The 23,606-nt window shown below is 43.1% G+C and overlaps 1 protein-coding gene across 1 annotated transcript in view; it reads right to left on the reverse strand.

Annotated features, from left to right (window-relative positions):
- Window positions 1-23,606, reverse strand: part of SPON1 (spondin 1) — a 376,259-nt gene that overhangs the window by 249,518 nt on the left and 103,135 nt on the right. Inside the window, exons 4-5 of the mRNA XM_006027949.3 lie at window positions 9,168-9,241; window positions 4,518-4,640 (exon numbers count right to left, since the gene is read on the reverse strand). Of these exons, the coding sequence (XP_006028011.1) occupies window positions 4,518-4,640; window positions 9,168-9,241 (197 nt within the window). The remainder of the gene's footprint in view (window positions 1-4,517; window positions 4,641-9,167; window positions 9,242-23,606) is intronic.

The raw sequence follows: 23,606 nt of genomic DNA on the forward strand, positions 1-23,606 counted from the left end.
CCTATGCAGGGGGTCGGACTCGATGATCTATTGAGGTCCCTTCCGACCCTAACATCTATGAATCTATGTGTCCAGAAATTTGGCAGTGGGGGAGTGATGTCACCACTCTCCAACTGCCAAATTTCCAGACCCATGGAGAGCCCTGCAGGCCAGATGACACAAGGCCATAGGATGGATCTGACCCATGGACCTGGCGTTGAGCACTGGTATATGCAGTTCCACCACTGACAAATTTAACTGAAGATTTTTGTTGACAAATAAAAGTATCAGGAAATGTAACACTTGTTAAGTTGGGCAGGTGAAATAATGATTTAAGCCCTGAATGTTTTCCATTTTACATGATATGTGGACACTAGCCAGAAAACAGAAACTGCTTATAAGCCACAGGACATATGCAAACACTAACACTGGCCAGAAAAATGTGAAAGGAACTGTAATAGCTCTATTTCAATAAGTCTGATGCAGTATAGATACAATACTCAGCTTCCAGTGGTCCTTTTATCTTGAACAGTAATAGCTCCTGGAAATTTGTCTGGCAAGAAAACATGTTATTTCTCGTCTTTTAAATCCATCCAAGTTCACAAGTCTAACAGCAGCTTAATTAAAATCTTGGTCTTAGATATTTGTGAAAGAAAAAACACTTTAAAAGAGATCATTTTGGAAACTTTTCAAACTCCCCCACTGGTGAGCCTCTCTTCCTCCACTGTACAGTCAGTTGACACCTTACAAAACAAGATTTATGATGAAGCAACTGCATCCTGAGCACTGCTATATGGACTCAGCAGGTCTGCTAGAGCCTATGTGTATGATCCATTTTAAAATTTAACAGAATAAAGCTGCTTCAGCTCCACTGCTATAATGACTATTAAATCATTCCTTATTATAAGCCTATCACAGGAAGGTACTTGTAAACTTGGAACATGAGGTTTTATCAGATTTCTTGCTGTAACTTTTTATCATAAAAACAATATTTATTTGGCATAAGCAGTCCTTAGGGGAAAATTTTCAGTACCACATGTGACAACATAAATGTATAAAATAGGGTCTAGGCAGACAAGGTTCCTTGGGTGAATTTGATATCTTTTATTAGACCAACCCAAATGGTTGGAGAATAGTTATTAAGCAAGCTTTCGGGTTCAAAAACCCTTCGTCAGGCTCCTTCCCAAACCCCTAAAATATGGTCTTACATGCAAGCTCTTGTATACCCAGGAAAAAATACACTAGATGTTGTAATGGCATCTAGGACTGGGTTAATTATTTTTTCTAAAGTCACAATTTTATGTGACGCTTTTTGTACTGCTGCTTGGTTACTCTGAAAGAGTAGAGCTGGAAAGAAACATCAATGCTGATGCCCACACTATGTGGAGACTATTCAGGAAAATGTTCAAATAAGTTACATGGATAAACAAATGAGAAATATTACTATGTATATGTTGATTTTCTATATTAGCTATATTGATGTCATCGGGGCAAAGGGGAAACTTAGCTCTTCAGGTTTTAGTGTCAGAAATCCTATACAAGCCCACTTCTGTTTCTAAATTTACTCATGTATTTTTTCCTGCAAAAGTTAGAACTATAAAGAATTAGAAACAGCATTCTCTGTCTGTAATTCTACTGTAAATGAATAAGTGGCAGGGGGTAAACATCTTAAGATAATATTCCTCATGGGAGCTCAATATGAGAAATCTACTCCAATTAATGCTGGAGGTAATATGTAATTTCATGGACAACCCTAATGTATTTATGGAAACCACTGCATTGGAGATATATTCAACATTTCTGCCGCGGCATGACAAATAATCAGTGATTCATAGAATCCACAGGGAGTAGGATTTCAATTAAACATTTTAAGATAATATTCCTCATGGGAGCTCAATATGAGAAATCTACTCCAATTAATGCTGGAGGTAATATGTAATTTCATGGACAACCCTAATGTATTTATGGAAACCACTGCATTGGAGATATATTCAACATTTCTGCCGCGGCATGACAAATAATCAGTGATTCATAGAATCCACAGGGAGTAGGATTTCAATTTTAATTTAAGAGTTGCATGGTCTCAATATTTTAAACAGCAATTTGACAATGATTTCTTTTCAGTTTTAATACCACTACATACAGATGAAATAATTTCAACAACAGCCTTCCAGAAATTTCATCTGAAAATCTGTTACGTGGTGCTCTGCATGGGTCTAATGCTTCTGCCACTGAACTCAGCAGCAACAATCCAATTAGTTTCAATGGAAACAAGACTCAAACAAAAGAGTATAGATTTTCTTACGCTTTGATAAATAGCATCTTCTTACTAGATATTAGTTAAGGAGGGGTTTTATACAACCAAATATCATTATGTGCAACAATCCTGTTACTGTGCGAAACCTACCCAACAATTTAGTTTGCACCTTCATGAGTTTACACACTCCTAGTTTGAGCCAAAGCCTTATGTAAGATATCATCTAACCACATGGACCTACCATCATAACTGAAAGAAGAATAAAAGAACCACAGGAGTAATTATATTGCAAAGATTATTTTGACAATATCAGAAAATAGTCCTGTAAATGGATTGCCGAGCCTGCTGGCTTCCTTATGTAGGTTTTGCTCCCTGATAAGTTTCTCAGCCAATTCTCCAAGTAAAACAACAGAGAAACAAACAGAGAAAAGCAAATCCTTCTGTGTTGCCTTTGCATTAGGAGGGGAGCCCTTTGGCTCTAACCCCAGCAGAGAATCTAACCCCATCACAGTTTGCTTCTTCCTCCCTTGATTAGTCTTCTGGGAGTTTTTTTAAGTTCCTAGTGGGATACTCCCTGCCTACCCAGATGCCCCACTCCTGGGTTCTCCTAACAGGGCCAACTGTTCCCTCCTAAATGAAGGGACTGCTCCGTTACTGACTCTTTTGTTACCCATATCATTATAAATCACTGATTTATTTTGTGTTACCATATGAGCTACAGATCTTTCAGAAGTTCTGTAAGCTTAATTTATTTTCCCTACTTCATGTTTCCATGCTGACTGTAATAAAAATTTTAATTCCTTCTATCATACCTGTGAGAAGATTGGGGTTTCCTCAGTTATTTGTTATTTAAAATATTATACCATATTTCTTCCTCTGTGAAAATCTAAGCTTTGTGGCTAGTGTAATGTGTCCCATGGTATTAATTTTCTTCCATGATTACACATATTTCTACCACAAAATTTAGTTTTCATTAATTTTTATTTGTCATTTACTTTTTTTTTCAAGGACATATGCCAGAACAATTCAACTACACAAATAAGTAAACAAAATGATGTACAAATAGAACTTATTCATGTTATAATTTTAGCAACTATGTATAGAATATTTTTCCATATTTATCTAGGTCTACCCATCCACTTTTATAGTAATGATGCATGTAGTATGGCCGAGTCACATCATGCTTGAAGTGCGTAATGGATGTTTACTGACTGAAAACTGTAGAAAGAGGATAAAGAACTAGAAATTATTTCAGAATGGAAGAAGAGAAGTTAAACAAAGATGTAGGGCAACTATATAAAACAAATCAGAAAGAGTGATCACATAATTAAATACATTCACAGAAGTGAAAAGAAATAACTTGATTAATCTATTAAAATGATTCTGTTGCAGCAGTCAAATCCACACAAAGAATAAATTTGAAGAGAACTATGTAGCAGTTGCACAAATCATCTAATATCCTAAAAGAATATCACTGCAATTACTGGAATTACAGCTTTTTTTTTTATCTTCCATGCACTCTGCTGCCCAACCAGAAAGTCAAACACAATTTAATTATGTCATTGTAAACTCTTTTACTAACTCACAGATGCTATATTTGAGCTATTCTATTTTGTAAGACAGCACCAGCATAAGCCGTATCAAGGAACTCATTCATATGCAGACAAGCCTTTGACTGCATGATGACATTTCACCACACTGGGTGACAGTTGTATTAAAAAATGATCTACACACAAAGGCTTTAATAAAGATCACAAAAAACCCAAATATCAAAACTTAAAGCCCAAATAAATGTGTGATTTAGATACCAAAGTTATTCACCTGCCTTACTGCCACTGATTGTGAAGCCAATATTTAAGTAAAAAAATATAAAGATAGAAAAGAAAAGGGGGAAAGAGGCCAACATAACCCAAAAAGCCTATTTGAATGGGTTTGGGGGCTGGGGGGGGACTTTAATCTTTATAGCTACTTATGCTTTGTTGCTACAGGAGCACTGATTCTATCATTTAGACATTTTTCAAAATCTTGCTGTAAGTGATAAACAAAGCTTGCATTTCAAGACTTGTCTGTCTTTCCAAAAGATAAAGAGAAACAGGACAGTATATACAATGTATTATACATGCAAATAATGTCATTAGCAGCTTGGTGCCATGCCCAATTAAGTCACTGAGAGTCTTATGACAGATTTTAAAGGGCAAACTTAATACAATTTTAAAAAGGAACTAAACTCTTTATGGTGGCCCCTAGGTGCTAATTGTAATCATAAATTAATAATACTCACTTGGAAAATCTTTTGGGTGTGTCTTCTCTGACCAGTTTCCATAAAAAGTTAGCCTATATTTAGCAGTTCCACAGGCACAGCAGTCCAGGATTGGTTTGTCGGTCACGCCTTCAAAGGCTGAGTCTGAAAAAGGAGCAATGGATGCATTTATTAAAAATGTTTTGTTACAACTGTACAGATGACAGCAGAATTCAAGAAGAGAAATACAAGTGCTGAATAGAACTCACCAGGGATTTTTTTTGTTTTGTTTTGCTTTTTAAATTTTGGGTTATAATTAGATATGGGCCAAAACAGAAACCTTGAAATATCAAAGTAATGATAATGATGTCAGTTTGGATATGAATATCTCCTGGATATGAACCCACTGCCACTAAAGTTTTGGTTCTGTTTCAGATCCCAAACTGGAGCCTTTTTTTCTGGTTCTTATCTGATGTGTGAAAATCTCACAAGATGTCCAACACAAAAGATCACATCAACCGTCTGCTAATGTTGAAATATCACAAGAACAGAACACCAGATTCTGGCAGTATCAAACCCAAACATAAACCTGTGCTCTGATTTACTCTTGAAAATGAACCTCAGCCCCACAATTTAAATCCAGATCTAAAGCCAAACACTATCTCCTCTAACTTCAGTTACAATAGCACTGTTTACTTTAGTGAATTAATATGTGCTCATGACAAATAAGGCCAATACAAACAAATTATCCTAGTCAGCTATTTAAAGCGAGTAAAGAGCCATGCGAGTGACCTCAGGAAAGGAAGTCAGGGGAAAAGCCTTGTTATAGAATCAAAAATTATAAAAGCCGTAATCTCTCCATCTGGCTGTCCATAATGCTTTATTCATGCTCTGATTGGGCGAGTGAAACACCCAATCAGAATGCAAATACAGCATTGAGGCAGAAAGTGTTGGCCTGGTGGAGCACCTCCATGATGGTGGAGACACAGGGGATGGAGCAGGGAGGGACAAGGCCAGCTGTGCTGGCCTGGCCCCCCCACTCTGTCTCCTGTGTCCCCGCCATCACGTGCTCCCCTGTGTCTCCACCATCATGGGATGAGACTGTGCTGGCCTCACCACTACCTCCCCCCTGTCCTGCTCCCTGGAGGCAGTGGCAACAGAGCAGATGGCAAGGTCAGCAGTGCTGGCCTTGCTCTCCCCTGCCCTGCATCCCTGCAGGTGGCAAAGATGGAGCAGGACAGGAGCAGGCCACCACAGCTGGCCTCATCCCGCCCCCCCCCCCACCTTGCTCCTTGGAGGTGGTGGTTGTGGCACAGGGGGGAGCGGGGTCAGGATGCTGCAGGGGTGAGGCCACTGGCTCTGACCTCGGCCCGCCCCTCCCCCTCCTATTCTTGCTGCCTGCAGGACCAGCACAGCACCAACCTGGGCTGATGCAACAGTGGGGGGGGGAGGGGAAGAGTGGGCCCGGGCCCAACTCAGGGGGGTGAGGAAGAGGAGGAGTGAGCCCAAAAGGGGAGGGGAGAAGCCAGTCCACCATGGCGGTGCAGGGGGAGCAGTGGGCCGAGCCTGGCCCTAAGTGGCAGCAGCAGGGGGAGGAGGCCTCCTTCCCCACTCAGGCCCAGGCTCACTCCTCCCCCACCTCTCTTCCCCCATGTCAGCCCTAAACCCCCCCCTCCCATCCCCCAGCCAGGTCAGCCCGGGCCCACTGCTCCCTGCCCCCCACCACAGCAGGCTGGCTTTTCTCCACTCTCAGGCCTGGTTCTTCCCTGCATTGGGCCCAGACCCATTATGGCAGGGAGGTGGGGAGCAGGTCCAGTCCCCAAGCAGCAGGAGGGAAGGAGGGAGCAGGCCCAGACAGGGGGACATGGGGCTCCATCCCCACCTGCTCCCCACCCCCCATCATTCTTGATGGGCAATTGGCTAGTCAGTATAGTTGTGCTAAACTAGAGACTGAGAGGAACTAAGGCTATGTCCAGTGCCATAGCAAGGAAGTTTGGCACCCAGGGCAAGCCCTCACCCCACACACAGGTTCAGGGGGCACACGCTCCCCATGCTTGCCCAGGGTGCATGCAGCAGTGGGAGCCACCCCCCCCCCTGGGTCCCCATGCCCTGCCACGAGCCACTCACTGCTCCGTCCTGCACCACACTCCAGCTGGGCAGCGCCTGTTGGTGTCCCTACACTTTGGCACCTGGGGCAGTTGCCTCACTTGCCCCTCCCTTGCTATGATACTAGCTATAGCACCCATCTCCTCTGAAAGCAGCACATGGCGTACTCTCTCATAAAGGTTTGGAAAGTTACAACAGCAGGCTTCAAGCAGGAGGCATTGGCTATGGTGCTACATAGGGCTGATCTTTAAGATTGTCTTTAAGCCCACATCCAGTGATCATCCATACTGCAACCTCTAAACTCAGGTCCCAAACACAGTCCAGCCCAGCCTCAGTTTATCTGAATTTCAGGGTACAATGTTGACAGCAACCTGCTCAATTCCCATTCCATTTGTTTCTGAAGTGTATTTCACCCTCTTCCAGGCACAGCACACTTCAAGTAGAAGAACTCAGCCAGCAAGTCTCTGTTCCTGACTTTCAGGAACACCCCACTTCCCATCTCTTCTGCCCATAATTAGAGCCAAGTACAGAAAGAGACCCAACTAATTTAAACATGGGATCCCTCGGAGGGTTCTACTTGAGGGATAAAAAGTATGCTATACAGGTATAGTGCTGGCCATAAAGTAGGATGCTGGTAGAGAGAAATTGTTCATATACCTTGGACTGGTTGAGGACAATCTTCTGGGCCAACCTCACAAATTACAGTAGAAATATTCATTGTGTTTTCCTGAAGCATAAAGCTTTGCAGCACTACACCTCTATACTTTCCCCTACCACCCAAGACACCATTTTGCCTTTGGCACAGATGAATACATTCAAAACAGAATTGCTGCCAGGCTTGGCAAACTGTCTCTAAATTTAGGCCATTTCTAGACTAGGAAACTGTGGTTTTGACAGTATGACAGCTAAAATGTCTTAACATTGTAAACAACTGTGTAGACAAAGTTTAACACTTTTAAATAGGTTGCTAGTCATAGACTCCCTCACTGTTGACTATGACAAATTAACATGTTTTAATTAAGTCACTAATGTTTAAAAACATGTTAGCTATATGGTTTAAAACACACACACACACACACACACACACACACACACAATCTTTTCCTAACAGAGACATGACCTCAATTTACTCCAAATTCCCAACTTCTTGGCTGTGGCTCTCTCATTTGTATTTAATTCCTCTCTCTTTTTAGGAATGTGAACAGATGTCTTAAATATGTTTATTTTGCTTGCTCCAGTGGCTTTATTCAACCTATTCCCCACACTGAATTTGAAAGGTTAGTTTTAATGAGTGTAATGTGCATTCCTCAATGTATGAAATGGTACAATACAATGGCATGTGTGAATCATGGTTACTATCAAGGACACCATGTTTATTAAAATTCAATTAAGCACATGAGTAGCACATATTCAGTTTATTACAAATATTATATTCAAGACCAGATTAAGCTAATTCCAGGTTTGGGCCCCAAAAATAAATGGTCATCACCTTAGCATCCATTGAACTAGACACAGCTCAAGCATTTCAATTGGAAGAAAGGGCAGGGGATGGAAGTGCTTATAACTATTGTCTCTGCATTTTTGCACAAAGAAATTATTATTTTTAGGGACCTGAAAAGCTTACCCTGTAAAGGATATTTTTGTAAAAGTATGGGGTTTGGAAGTAAATTCCAAAGAACCCATGCATACTAATGTCAAGGGAATGTAATTTTACTGAGTAATAAGTCCCCTTTGATTCCAAAGCGCCACAAATGAAACCACCGTTTAAATGCAGACAGCTATCTATAATATTTATAATTGAATTCAACATAGCTGGACAAGAAAAGGTGGCAATACCATTTGCCAAGAAAATTTGAGTTGAAGTGCCACCTGTCAGATTTCTTTCACTTTTATTTATAGACCATTTGTTATGTACTGAGGGTGGGCTTTTCTAACATATCCTGGAGATTCAGGCACACATCCCCTTGACTTTCAACAGGAGTTTATACTCTTAAACCCTCATAGGTATTTTTGACAAATCTCCCCTGAGAGTCTGCACAGTTATCATGACAATTCCTGCCCTAAGGAGCTAACATGAAGATATAAAAGAATGAGAAATGCTAGAAGAACCAAAGGAAAGCAGTTACATCTATAACTTCTCTTTATAATCAAACCTCCCATGGAGAGAAATAATTTCTTTATGCAAAAACATAAAGATAATCATTCCTCCTCTTTCCACTTCCTCCTCTCAGCATGAAACATCAGTATGCCTCATTCAAGGGTTTTCAAGGCGGCCTGGGCCCTCATGTTCAAATACTAAGAATCACAAAATTGAGTTCTTTTCAATAGATATTTCACTGCACATATAGGATGTTCTTAAAGGTTACCATGGAAAAAAACTCCAGGGATGGCAGCAGAGGAAAGAGATAAGGGTAACAAGAAAGATGACTTAAGTGTTGAGTAAGGATATAACTGGATAGGAGATGCCACATTCATACCATAAGTTTTGTAGGGCCTAAAAGTAAGGCTTGGAAGTTAAAACTTTATATAGTGGATAAGTAGTAGTTTGTAGAACACTCCACAGAGAGCAGTCCTAATTTATCTTACCTTGTTCACATAGTTTCTTGGTAAGAGAGCCTTCATCTTGAAAATAAATAATTCGCTTCTGCACAATACTGGCCCTGTTGATGAGGAACACAGCTTTAATGAAATGCATTCATTCCTTAAAATGAACGGCAGAGCAGTGAATGAACAGCACAGGACTTATTTGAAACATTTTGTACAATCTGATGCATCACAAAGCATCTCTCTACTAGTCTGTCAAGGAGCCAAATTTCATTTATTTTATTTTATTTTATTGCCAAGAGAACCATGTTTTAAGAACTCCATTTTATTCAAATAGTTTTCTCTGTGCTGCGTAATATTAACTAAAATCTAGGCACACTCCTCACTGTAGATATATACAATGCTATAGTTTTACTTTTATCTCAAGTGGTATTTGATTTTCCTTATAAATGGCAGAAACTTGAAATGTTGATACCATATCAAGAATGATCAGTCATATTGTACCATGAATCTGTGCTTCTGAAGTGTATGGCATTCAGCTGAGTGTCACAAATTATATTTGAGTTAAGAAAAACAATACCGCTAAAACAAGCAGCTATTTACAAAAAATTACTTGGCATTTTGAAGAGTGAGATGTTTCCAAAATGCTGCAAGAATTTAATGCAAATATAATATAGACTTTATATACATAAGCAGCATCACGCTAAACTCCTTCAAAGGGCAACCCAACCTTGAAAAAACGTTAAAACTAATAACATCTATAATATTTTATTAATGCTTAACATCAACACAGAGTTTGTAAACTCCAAATTGTCTTGGAATTTTGAATATAAATAAGATTAAAGGGAAACTACTTAGAGAAAAGCCACAGTTGTATCATTGATTGTACTCATGAGAGATAGTTGTATCATATTTATTTATATCTAAATAAATGCCTCCTTCCTCAGAAAAAAAAGCTCAGAGCAATAGGTTCCCCCCCACCATTGGTATCAGAAATAACAGGCATTGTGTTTGCTCCCAAAGCCCCCCTCAGCCTATGGAATATAATTTCCATTGAGTTTAAGGAGTTTGGGGCAGACCCATTATGTTTGAAATACCAAAGCCACAAAACTGATAGCTAGGGGAAATTACCTATAGAAAGAGTTATGAAATTCAGCAAAATGCATTTGTGGATTTTTAATTTGACCTTTTAAAATGCTCATTTGTATTTCTAGCTTTGGTTTTTAACAACTCTGCACATTTTACTCTTGAGCACACACTTCTACTCTTTTCAGACTCTGCTTGCTTCCAGGAGACAGCACGGGCTCTTTGTTTCTCCTTTGTAAGTCGGTTGCATTAACAAGATTCCTGAAGGTCAGAGGGCATGTAGAGCTTGCTCTGACCCTAAAAACTTTGGCCATTGGACAGCTATATCTGTGGTTTGGGGTTTTGGTTTTTGGTTTTTTGCTCTTTTTTTTCAATGACAGCATGAAGTTTAGAGAGGCTTTCCTAATTTACTGCTCTCACTCAATACTCTCTGGCATTCCTCATCTGTTAAACAGCTTCAAGTAAAAGTACAACAAAATAGATCATAAACCTAGCAGAAAATGCAAAATTAAGCAATATTTTTTCCAGATAATATTACATCCTATATTGGAGCAGCTTTGAACAATTGAAATATGACAGCTCTACCTCTTTAAGGACAAAATGCTGTGCAGGTCCTACCTGATTAACACATGCCTAAAGTACTTCATACAAACTATAACTAGATTTCTTTCTTTTCAACCATATATAATTATGTGATTAAAATTCATATACAAACCTTGTGTCCTTTCCAAAGTGTTTATCAATTAATTCCCTGGCAATGTTAATATAATGGTGCAATGAGATTTGATCTCAGATCCCAACAATTATGCTACTTCCCATGCCACATCTGCATTCCAGGATGTATGATTTGGGGGATTAGGCCTCAGCTCCCATTTGCAGCCTTTCCACTTGCCAGCATATGTGGAGCCTGAGATCATGATCTTGCACTCCACTTGTACCAGCAAGTTCAAAGCCATGAACCCAACAGCCCAATGTGCTAATTGAGCCATTAATATAACACATACCAAGGGCCTGAGTGAACATCAATCTCTTTCAAACATTTCTCTTATTACCAGCATGTCAGCATCATTAATATAACACTGAAGCTCTTTCCCAAGTATACTGAAATAAAAAATGGTTAACAAGGATTAATTTTTATGTCAAATCAAGAGCATACTGGTTAAAACCACACAATCTGATTCTTCTCACATCAACTTTACACTGAGGTAATTTCATTGACTTCAACAGGTTAGCTTAAAGGCTAACACCTATGGCCCACAGACCAATGCATCCCATGACAAAACGAATCTGGCCCAGGGAAGCTCAGGGAATCAGCAGCATGCTCCAGCCAAAGTACCAGTGAAGCTGTCTCCAGGATCCCACCACCTGCCTTATTCTGTATCCCCTCCACAACATCTGCTGATCACTGGGAGCTACAGAGATTTGTGGCCCATGGCAGGAAGGGACTGGGTAGCAAGCAGGAGGCCATGGTGATAAAAGGTTGCCAACTCCCTTGTATGGTATTTTAATAACAAAACAATGTGGGGACAAATCAAATGGTACAGCAAAGACTGAGAATTATGTCAGTGGCAGAGTCAAGTCTTCTAAGAGGTCACACTATGGGGATGGTACTTCTAGAGATCCAAACAAAAAACAAAAATCAAGAATTTTTTTATTTTTTTTAAACTCAGCCTCTAAAGAGAGTAAGCGCCAACCAGACAAAGACAGGCTTAAGATAATGGCACACAGCCTTCATTTTCTTGGATTTTTCACTTAATAACCAAACAACTGTTGGGAGCAAGATGTTATAACATCCTGTTCTCTCTTAGAGAGACTCAGTGAAACATTAAATGTTCTTGAAGTACTATCCATCAATACCATAAAACTGGCAAACAGCCACTTGGAGTGATTAATAAAATTCAACATAACTGTCCTCCAAGCTGAAATACATTTGCATAATTAGGGTCTCACATATTTACAAGATATTTTTATCCAAAACACATAGCAGAGTGGCAAAGAAGATTTAAAATATTAGCTTTTTCAGACTTTAATGTTAAAATATATCCTTCTAACATAAAAAATAATTTTGGGGAAGGAAGTCACTAAATATGCAGATGAGGCAAATAATTTAGGATACTGTATTTTAGAAGAGCTATATGCCTTTCCTTTTAAAGTTTTTTTTTCTTTTTGTTACACAGTTGGCTCATAAGTATAAAATACCAAGGGAACAGTTCACTTCCTTTCCTAACAACAGAATCTTCACAGCTTTGTGAGTCATTGTCTCTTCAGCTGTGGTTGAAATCAGAAATACAGCTGATCATCTTTTCACTGAAGCCATTGGCTTCAGTTGGAACAGAATCAGTATATTAAATAGAGATGCATAAAGACAGTGTATACACATGCATTTATATACAACTATATAGATATATACAGTATAGAATATTTTATACAATGAATTATAATGAATTTATATTTACCATCTGGTTTAATAATGTTGCCTAGGTCATAGACTAATTTACTAACCAAACAGGATCTGGTCCTTTTTTCCTGCTTTAAAATATTTGAAATAAATAGCTCTGCCATTAACTAAATAAAGGTTCTTGCTCTGGGTTTTGATACTAATATAAAATACACAGTGGCAGCCCAAAATTCATAGTTAGACTTTATTGGGAAGAAAGTAATAGAATCATAGAAAATGAGAGTTGGAAGGGACCTCAGGAGGTCATCTAGTCCAACCCCCTGCTCAAAGCAGGACTATCCCCAAACAGATCATTCTAGCCAGGGCTTTGTTGAGCCCGTCATTAAAAACTTCCACCACCTCTCTAGATAACCTGTTCCAGTGCTTCAACACCCTCCGAGGCTAGGGACAGACATTCAAAAAACCTGAGCCTTAATTGATTCAACCTTTGCAGGTTAGTCTAACCTGGCTAGGCTGAACTGGTTTCCAACAATACAGACAATCCCTTTGGACTTGAGGAAATTCAGGCACATGCCTGCAGTGGCTCAGGCTAGAAGCCAGGGGGCACTAGAGCAGTCCTCCCTTCCCTTGCAAAGCTGAGCTAAGGGTGTGTGGCCAGGTCCTAGCAGAAGGCTCTGTTTGGGAAGGGGTGGAAACCCCCAGCCTGCTTGCAGTCCCAGGCTTTTCTCAGCTTGCTGCTCAAGGGGTGGGAGTGTTGTAGCCCCCAGCCAGCACTGAGGCAAAAGGTGTGTGTGCAGTGCATGCATCTGTTGATGATATGGAGCTTTTCAATCTTCCTCCCTGCTTCTGTATACTGTGTGCAGCAAACTGACAGGAAAGCAAGCTGGGGGTGGGGAGCTAATAACAGTGTCACCCCTATCTCAGTGTTTATCACCCCTTTAAGAAAACAGGGACATTACCATTGTAACCCGGGTGGTACTCCAAGAGGTACTCTCTCTCCAATTGAAGGGATCAGAGCAGGTGCACAAGCACTGTGGGAGGTGTAGGGACTCTCCTCCCCCTATAGAGCAGAGCCAGACCACCAATGGGGACTTAACCATATACCTTTTAATGAGAGAACAGTACTGGGAACATAACAGACATAAACCAGGTGGTATAGGGGACACTACAATGCTCCAAGGCGGCAGGATTCAACAATGGTTAGACACTTAGAATCATAGACATATTCATCCAGTTGACAAAAGACAGGGTTAACAAAATATAAAACACAAATGGCAGAACAAACAATACTGGCTGGTGAAATATAAAAAGGCACAAAATACAAAATGTCAAATAACAAGGAATATAGGGCCTAGGTACTTGGAGGGGGAGAAAGGGGGAAAAACACAATGACCCCTTTCCACTGCAACAAGAATTTCTCCCTGTTACTTCACTCACCCCAAGTCACCCCCGATGGGACTTGAACTCAAATCTCCCACATGGTAGACAGAAACTCTGCCACCAGTGCTGGTGCTGTGCCAAGCTGCTAGGGGTCTTGACCTTCCAGGGGCCCTGGCCTAACATCGAGCTGCTGGCCTCTGATTGGAGGAGCTGGAAGCAGAGCTGGGAACCTCTCAGGTCACTGCTAAGATCCTTGCTGGAGCTGGGGAGCCTCTCCTGCTGGCCGCAGCCTCTTGTAGAGGATCCTGGAACCCAGTGGGGAGCCTTTCCTGCTGGCTACACGCCACACTGCTGAGGGTCCAACTGCTGCCTGCAGGACCCACTCCTTCAGGTGCTTCTGGGGCAACTGCTCCCTCCCCGCTGGCCCAGCTCTTTGAAGCTCCTTCCTTGTGGTCCCTAGCTGGTCTCTCGAGTCAGCCACACTGCCCCTTTTATCCCCCTCTAGGTGACCCAAGGGACCAATCAGGGGACATGGAGGGTGAGTTTCTGGGGCCTGATTGGTGAGGAAAGCAAATCCCAAGTCCTCCTATCATCTTTTACCCCTTCAAAACCCCTGGGCCAAATCATTACCAGATTGGTGAGGAAAGTGAATCCCAAGTCCTCCAATCATCTTTTACCCTTTCAAAACCACTGGGCTAAGTCACTGCCAGCTAGCCCATCATACCAGCTACCTATTGATTCAGCACTGACTCAGCATGTGGTCTCCTAGCTAATACACAGATACCTTCTCCGCAAGGCAGAGGGGACAGGGGAATTCCTGCTTAGCAGGGAGTGGTGAGGGGGAAGGGAGAAACAAACAGCTCTTACCAAGGAAGGACATTAAGCCACCTGTTGAATAGCTCCAAAAAGCCTGTCAGCCTCTCATCTCCCACAGCATGGACTATAGCCAGCATGTGGTCTGCTAGCTAATGCTCAGGTTTCTGTGAGGGATGGGGGAATGCTTGCTTAGCACAGAGTGGGGAGGGGAGTGGGGGAGCAGAAGCCAGGCAGATGCCTGAAGAGACTGCAGAGCTGCAGAAGGGAGGGGCCGCAGCCCTGCTGTGGAACAGAGAGCCTCGCCTAGTCAGAGAGCATGCCAGGATGCTGGGGGTGTCTGGTTTATCTTAAACCAGCAAGGGGTCTGGGACAGACATTGCATAAACCAGTTTGAGCCAAATCAGTTAAGTCTGATACTACATTCAACCAGATTTATCTGACTGGTTTTACCCATTCTCAAACTGGTTTATGTGCAATGAACATCTGTTCTGTTACAGATTTAAACCAGTTTCTGATCACCTAAACCAGTTTGTGTGTAATGTCTGCCCTTAGCCTTAGTGAGAAAGTTTTTCCTAATATCTAACTTAAACCTTCATTGCTACAACTTGAGACCATTGCTCTTCATTCTGTCATGTCACCACTAAGAACAATCTAGCTCCATCCTCTTTGGAACAACTGTTCAGGTGGTTAAAGACTGCTATCAAATCTCCCTCAATCTTCTCTTCTGCAGACTAAAACCTGTTTCCCCTCAGCCTCTCCTCAGAAATCATGTACCCCAGCCCCCAAACCATTTTCATTGCTCTCCACTGAACCCTATCCAACTTGTCCATATCCTTTCTATAGTGGGGGGCCCAAAACTGTACTCTAGCTGTGGCTTCACCAGTACAGAACAGAGCGGAATAATTACTTCCCTTGATCTTCTAGCAACATTCTTATTAATGCAGCCCAGTATGCTGTTAGCCTTCTTGGCAACAAAGGCACACTGCTGACTCATATCCAGCCTATTGTCCACTGTAACCCAGGTCCTTTTCTGCACAGCTGCTGCTTATCCAGTCAGTCCCCAGGCTGTAGGAGGGCATGGGGTTTGTCAGTCTTAAGTGCAGGACTTTGCACTTGTCCTTGTTGAACCTCATGAGATTTCTTTTGGCCCAATCCTCCCATTTGTCTAGGTCACTCTAAATCCTAGCCCTACCCATCCAGTGCATCTACTACACTCCCCCAAGCTTGGTGACATCTGCAAACTTGTTGAGAGTGCAATCAATCCCATCTTCCAGATCACTAATGAAAGTATTGAACAAAACCAGCCCCAGGACCAACCCCTGGGGCACTCCACTAGATATCAGCTGCCAGCTAAATATTGAGCCATTGTTTACTACCCATTGAGCTCAACAATCTAGCCAGCTTCCTATACACCTTACAGTTCATTCATCCTACCCATACTTCCTCAGCTTACTTGCAAGAATGCTATGGGAGATGGTAGCAAAAGCCTTGCTAAAGTCAAGGTATATTATGTCCACTGCTTTTCGAGCATCCGTATCCAGTTTTCCTCACTCAGTGCATAGTTACACGCATCCTTCTTGGGCAGGGGTGGAAAATTATTTGGGCCCAAGAGCCACATAGGGAGTTTGATGAGCTTTCATGAGATCAATTATCACCCCCCCACCCATAGAACTCACCAAAACACCTTTATGGGGCTGTCTCCTCTCACCAACAGCTCACCAAAACTCCCTATGGGGCTTCAGGCAGAGTGGGATAGGCAAAGCCAGGGTAACAGGATGTGGTTGTAGGGTGATGACAACTTAGAGCTGGGGCCCAGGCCAAGCCATGATCTGCTCCCTGCATGCCCATTCCCTGTGAGGAGGATGTGTGGGGAATGTGTGTGGGAGGGTGCATGCACATGCATGTGAGTGTGGGGTGGAGGTGTTGCCTGGATGCTAGGTTCCTGGGAGCCATCTAGAGGTGAAGGAAGTGAGCAGGGGGCAGGAGCTGCACGCAGCAGAGCTCACCTGGGCACTGTGGTTCATGGCTGCCCCCACAGCACTCCGCATAGGGTCAAGCCCTGCCTGGTCCCACCCAGGATAGCCCTCTCAGCCAATCAGTGGCAAGGGATAGGGGCAGCAGCCATCTTGAAATGCTGACAAGCTCCCCATTTCCCACCGGCAGGCTGCACAGCCAACCACTGTGGCAATGAGGACTGCTGGCTCCCCAAAGGGAACCAACATTTTTTTTTCAGAAAGCTTTTATTTTTTTTTCAGGAAGCCCATGCTGTTTCCTGGATCCCACCCAAAATCATAGTTTCTGCAAAAATCTCAATATCATCATTTCACTATGTCCCTAGTCATATGGGTTTAAGGAGCTATACTTCCACTGGTCTCAAAGCTTTAATGTCACACATTTTAAAAGTAGAAACTAGTCCCTATATACTTTAAACAATCCTGTTTCCTTATCTACAGAACCCCTGTTTTTCATAGATGGATTTAGGTTCTGAAAAAGGGGTGCAGAAAATGTGACCAGTGCTGTAGGGGTGGTAGCAGACCTCTGACCCACAGTGTCTCTGCACCCTTCCCGCCACCAATGGGGCATGCAGATCACAACATGGCAGAAGCTACCAAGGACTTTCTAGAGTCCCCAAAACAAGTAAGAATCTTTCACCCTTGCCCCAGTTCTGGGAACCTCCACGTCTCCAGCACTCAGTGGCACTTCCCCTCTCTCCTCCCCCAAGCAATTTTATTCAGGGTGCAAACCCTGGTAATTACATCTATGGGTGCAGGAAGGGAAGGCCCCATCTGCTGTTACCACTGTCCCCAGCTGATCTAGGGAGCCCCAGGGCTGTTCCTGCTCTGCTGGGAACCTGGGGCTCTGCAGGTTGGCTGCGGACAATGGCTGGAATGGGCAGGAGAGGCCCCGGGGCTCCCTGTGCTCCCAGGTCAGCCCAAGACAGTGGCAGTCCCATTCATATGCCTGCTCACTACCTGCCCCACTGGCTATCCACATGAGGCTGGGAGCTCCAACTGTACCTCACCCCTATCCACATCCTGGTCTGAGTTTACTTCCTGCCCAGATGCTGCAGATTCTGCCCAAGCATCCAGAGCTGTGGGGTACTGGAGCTGCTGACATAGGAGCTGCTCAGTGGAAGGGGGTGCAAACCACCCTCAGGTGCACCCCCTGCAGTATTTCACCAAGCATAAAGAAACTTAAGAATGCTACAAATGGACCACTTTCTCTGCTGCATGTGCTTTGTGGTTCTCTCATCTCAGCATTAGAAAACAAAGATGTTCAGCTACTTAGTGCTGCAGTACTTAAGCCCTGTATACAGCTCAGGAATGTTTTCCTGCTTAATGACAACTAAATTAGATTTCATATTCTGATCTGGTTGCTTTATGCCATACCTGCGACATGCAGGGGATGGAACCGGTCTCAAATGAATACATCTGGAATCTGGTGATTCCTCAGCACATAGCAGCCACAATGGCCACGATGTCCCTACTCAGTAGGCAGCATGCTGCAGAATGTATTATGCTCTTGATATTAGAAGCTGATGAAAAAGCCTTCAGGAGCTGTTTTCTTATCAAAGGAAGCACAGCTTTTGGAGTTCATCCTCCTTGTTCTTTTTGTTAAACTGCAGCACCAACTGGTTTATTATTTGACCCTAAAATTACCAGTCATATTTGAAAATTTAGACCAAATCCTTTAAGTAAAGTAAATAACTATGCTTTAATAAAACATACAGAATACTTGCTCAAAAAATTGTGCAAAGTTGTGCAACGTCATATACATTACTGATGGTAACGAAATGCAAAGTAATGAGTGTAACTCCTTGTTCATTACCTCAATGATATGCAAATACAGTACTTTTCCTCCTGTGACTGACAAATTACTTTGCTTCCTGAATCTGATATGTGGAACTGAACACAAGTAAACTTTTTATGTTGAACTGAAATATATGGAAAGTAAATTTTCAGGCTCTCTCTTAGGGAGAATTTCTTGGCTTGGAAATCTAAAGGCTATAATTGAAACAGTTTCCAGTTTAGGATAACCTTTCCATTCAAGTATGTAACAGCAGAGCTATTAGTGCCACTCAGGAGTGTTGTAAGAGCTTGGGGAAACCTGCCTGGGGAGCAAGATCAGCATTTGAAAGTCTGAGAGACCTGGGAGGGATGGAGAGGGATGGACTTAGATAACTTAAAATGGGTTGAAAAATAAAGAATCCCAAAGCCCAACAGGGTACCAAGAAATAATGATACATTTCTAGATTAAATAAAATATGACATATTTTGCTTTTTATTACTTACAAGTTAAACTCCCCATGCCAAAATTTCTTCCTTCACCTGTCTCCTTCTCAAGTTCTTTACGGACTCAGGATGAAGTTACAATTTACATTTAAATTATTCTAAAGGCTCTTAAAATGGGAGTGTCCATGCATTAAAGGGTGTTAAACTGTGCTACAAAAAATCTAAACAGCTTAAAAGTTAAACCACTTTGAGTAAAGGCTCTTTTAGAAGCATTCTATCTAACTCGAGCTAAGGTATTTTTAATCTGATCCACAGAGCTACAGCAACCATCCTGCAGTCATCTAGTATCTCAGGATTCATGGTTTCCAGACCTTTAACCCCAGCAAAACTTTCCATGCTCCCATGCTCTACTACTCAAGGGGGCTATTGGCCCCAACCCAACACCCCCACCAGCTCCATGTGAGTATAAGCCCAGCCCACATGGCTCCATGCTGCTAGCCACAGGTGTCAACTTCATTTTTCTTTCCAGTGGGTGCCTACAGATATAACCCCCCCATCCCTCCCCCCAACAAAAAACAAAAAAAACCCCAGTGCTTTACTTTAAATTTGGTGCATTCCCATACTGAGCCTTGTGCGTGCCCAAAAGAGGCACAGCATCCACAGATGCATCTCAAGCAGGTCCAAGGAGGTGATCTTCCCCCTGACATTGGTCAGGCCGCAGCGGGAGTACTGCATCCAGTTCTGGGCGCCGCACTTCAGGAGGGATGTGGATAACATGGAGAGGGTCCAGAGGAGGGCCACCCGCATGATCAGGAGTCAGCAGGGCAGGCCCTACCATAAAATGCTAAGGGACCTGAACCTGTTCAGCCTCCACAAGAGAAGGCTGAGGGGGGATCTAGTGGCTGTTTACAAACTAGTCAGGGGGGACCAGCAGGCATTGGGGGGAGTCCCTGTTCCCCCGACCACTACCAGGAGTGACTAGAAATAACTGTCACAAGCTGGCAGAGGGTAGATTCAGACTAGACATAAGGAGGCGCTACTTCACTGTCAGGGTGGCTAGGATCTGGAACCAACTTCCAAGAGAACTGGTGCTGGCTCCTACCCTGTGGGGTCTTTAAGAGGAGGCTGGATGAACACTCTTGCCTGCCATGGCTGCTCAGGTCCCTCCTGACCCTACCAACTATGAAACTATTACTTCAACCCAGCTCTGCAGCATCTGTAAAGACTGGGTGCTTTAGTGGGGCTTCTTTTTAGCACTTTTATCCAATAGCTGATTGAATCAGCTGCAGCTAAAAGCACCAAAAAGCCCTGCTGAAGTGCCTGATCTTTACAGATACTGCAGAGCCGGGCGGAAGTAATGCACTGCTTCTTCTGGTAAAGTGCATTTTTTTTAACAGCTCGACAGTGGCTTGTGTGTGCTGAGTACCCACTTTTTTTTTTTTCTCCAGTGGGTGCTTCACTAGAAGCACCCACAGAGTCGGCACCTATATTGCCAGCTCCAAGGATCCCAGGCAATGTGATCTGAACCCCTAGTCTGGGGGCCTGGCATGTAGCCAGCCCCTCAAAGGGCTATATCTTTGCCCCACATCAAGGTGGCTCTCCTCTAGGCAGGAAAATTGGATTTTGTGGGGTGGGGGAATGACTTCCCACCTCAGCCTCCTGCATTCCTGGGGGAGAAAGGGGAAAGGTCTGTGTAGCACAAAGTATGACAAAAACCTGGAGCCCGAGGAGGTATTCTTTCCCGGGGCCCATTCTCTTACCAGGGTTAACTCCAGGCAGTTCTCTCCTGGGAGCAGAGCCACTGGGAAGTGAGAACATGGATCCCAGGGAGGCATGATTCCCCAAGCTCCATGATCTCACTGCATTTAACCCCTGGGACTCTGCTTCCAGAGTCCTGGCTATGCCTCTACTTCCCAAGCCCCGTAGTGTCAAGCCACAGTTGTTCAGGGCTGAGATAGCTTTAAGGCTTGACCTGCTACCATTAGCATTTTAACACCGCTTAACATTTTACAGATTTAACATGTTTAAAGGTAACCTGCAGCAGTATCCTCAATTGCATTGCTAGAAATTCTTTGCCAATTCTCAGCGTAACTAGAAAATTACTTAGCAGGATGGTGGATGAGGAGGGATGAACTCATTTTGTCTTATAAAGGTGCAGGGTTTCTGAATCAGATTCTCAGTGAAAAAAAAATCTAACTTATATAGTTTTGGAAAATGCACTGAAGAACAATGTGTTTGCCAACTGTTCCATTTCTGCAGGTGGGTTTAAAATATAGCATGTCATTTAGACAGGTGCTAGCCCTGACCAATGCCAGTTTATCAACAAAAAAAAAAACAGGTCTACCTACATTTTGAGTCCCTGGATCAGATATTCTTATTAAAAAAATACACTAAAATTCACCAGAACGGACACACATTTTTCTGGGAGCCCAACTCCCACACCTCCCACACTTTCAGGTTGTTTGACAGACTCATTCAGCAAGAGTGTTTCAGATGTTGGCAACTATGAACTGTACACAAACTTGCTGTAGACATTGCTCTTCTTGAACCCGTTTCTGATAGTCTGATCACATGGCACTGTCAGGGAAGCATAAGGGAGACCATACTGCTTGCCCTCACCACCTTGTCACTTACCTACTGCTCCAGCTCTGGCCCCTCCAACCCTGACCTAGCCAGGCCCAGAGTTACTGCTGCTGCTTCTTCATGGCTGAGCATGGCAGGCCCAGGTTAGGGCCACCCCTCTGATTTCCCCAGAGCAGAGCAGTAGAAGATAAGTGGTGAGGCAGGAGTAAATGGGACAACCAGAGGCATGAGGGACAAGAGGCAAGGGGGAAGGCAAGAGGGTCAATGCAGTGGGGGGCAAGTGGTGGGAGATCTGGCCCCTCAGTCCCTGCTGCTGCCTGTCCTACTGAAACCGGGGGGTGGGGGTGGGGGGTGAAATTAAGACAACCTTCTACTCATTAGATTCTTTTTAGATTATATACATGGAAAATTATAACAAATGTAACTTTTTTATGCAAAGAATCAAATTATTGGAGAAATCTTAAATTTGAAAGCGTCTTGGATTTGGATAAATATGGTAACCCTTCACGTGCAACTGCTGACAGCATGTTCTAACTTTAACATTGCTAACACAAATTTTGTACGGTCTAAGTGTAATGTGTAATTTTACCCTTTCTTTTTTTTAATGTGCTACTAACATGGGTTTAGCCATGTTGAAATTTGTTTAAACAAAAACACTTCAAGTCAAGCTTACTCATCTTCCCTTAACTCAGTTTCTAGACTAGTGCAGAGGGGGCAAGCTGCTGTGCTGTGGGTTCCCCTCTGAGTGCCCACAACATGGCATAAGTATTTGTTTTTGGTTTTCTTATTTGCCATTTGTTTGAGGTTTAAAAGACAGTGTTGGAGTTAGGAAGACTATTTAGTAGCTTATTGTCATATATAAAATAAAAGTTTTCAAATAGAAAAAGAAAAGACAAAAATACCCCTTGCGAAAAAAAATAAATCAATAAAGTATTTTTGTTTAGCTTTAATCTTATAAAAGCCTAAAAGACATGACACTTGATGTCATAGATTCACAGATGTTAGGGTCGGAAGGGACCTCAACAGATCATCGAGTCCGACCCCCTGCATAGGCAGGAAAGAGGGCTGGGTATAGATGACCCCAGCTAGATGGATATATAACCTTCTCTTGAAGACCCCCAGGGTAGGGGACAGCACCACCTCCCTTGGGAGCCTGTTCCAGACCTTGGCCACTCTAACTGTGAAGAAGTTCCTCCTAATGTCCAGTCTAAATCTGCTCTCTGCTAGCTTGTGGCCATTATTTCTTGTAACCCCAGGGGGTGCCTTGGTGAATAAATACTCACCAATTCCCTTCTGTGCCCGCGTGATGAACTTATAGGCAGCCACAAGGTCGCCTCTCAACCTTCTCTTGCGGAGGCTGAAAAGGTTCAGGTTCTCTAGTCTCTCCTCGTAGGGCTTGGTCTCCAAGCTCTTAACCATACGAGTGGCCCTTCTCTGGACCCTCTCCAGGTTATCCACATCCGTCTTCAAGTGCGGTGCCCAGAATTGCACACAATACTCCAACTGCGGTCTGACCAGCGCCCCATAGAGGGGAAGTATCACCTCCTTGGAACTATTTGTCATGCATCTGCTGATGCACGATAAAGTGCCATTGGGTTTTCCGATGGCTTTGTCACACTGCCGACTCATGTTCATCTTGGAGTCCACTAGGACTCCAAGATCCCTTTCCACTTCCATGCCACCCAGCAGGTCATTCTCTGGGCTGTAGGTGTGCTGGCCATTTTTCCTCCCTAGGTGCAGCACTTTGCATTTCTCCTTGTTGAACTGCATTCTGTTGTTTTCTGCCCACTTGTCCAACCTGTCCAGGTCTGCTTGCAGCTGTTCCCTGCCCTCTGGTGTGTCCACTTCTCCCCATAGCTTTGTGTCATTTGCAAACTTGGACAGAGTACATTTCACTCCCTCGTCCAAGTCGCTGATGAAGACATTAAAGAGTATCGGTCCAAGGACCGAGCCCTGTGGGACCCCACTGCCCACACCCTTCCAGGT

The sequence above is a fragment of the Alligator sinensis genome, unplaced genomic scaffold (assembly GCF_000455745.1).
Source record: "Alligator sinensis unplaced genomic scaffold, ASM45574v1 scaffold1072_2, whole genome shotgun sequence".
Lineage (NCBI taxonomy): Eukaryota > Metazoa > Chordata > Crocodylia > Alligatoridae > Alligator > Alligator sinensis.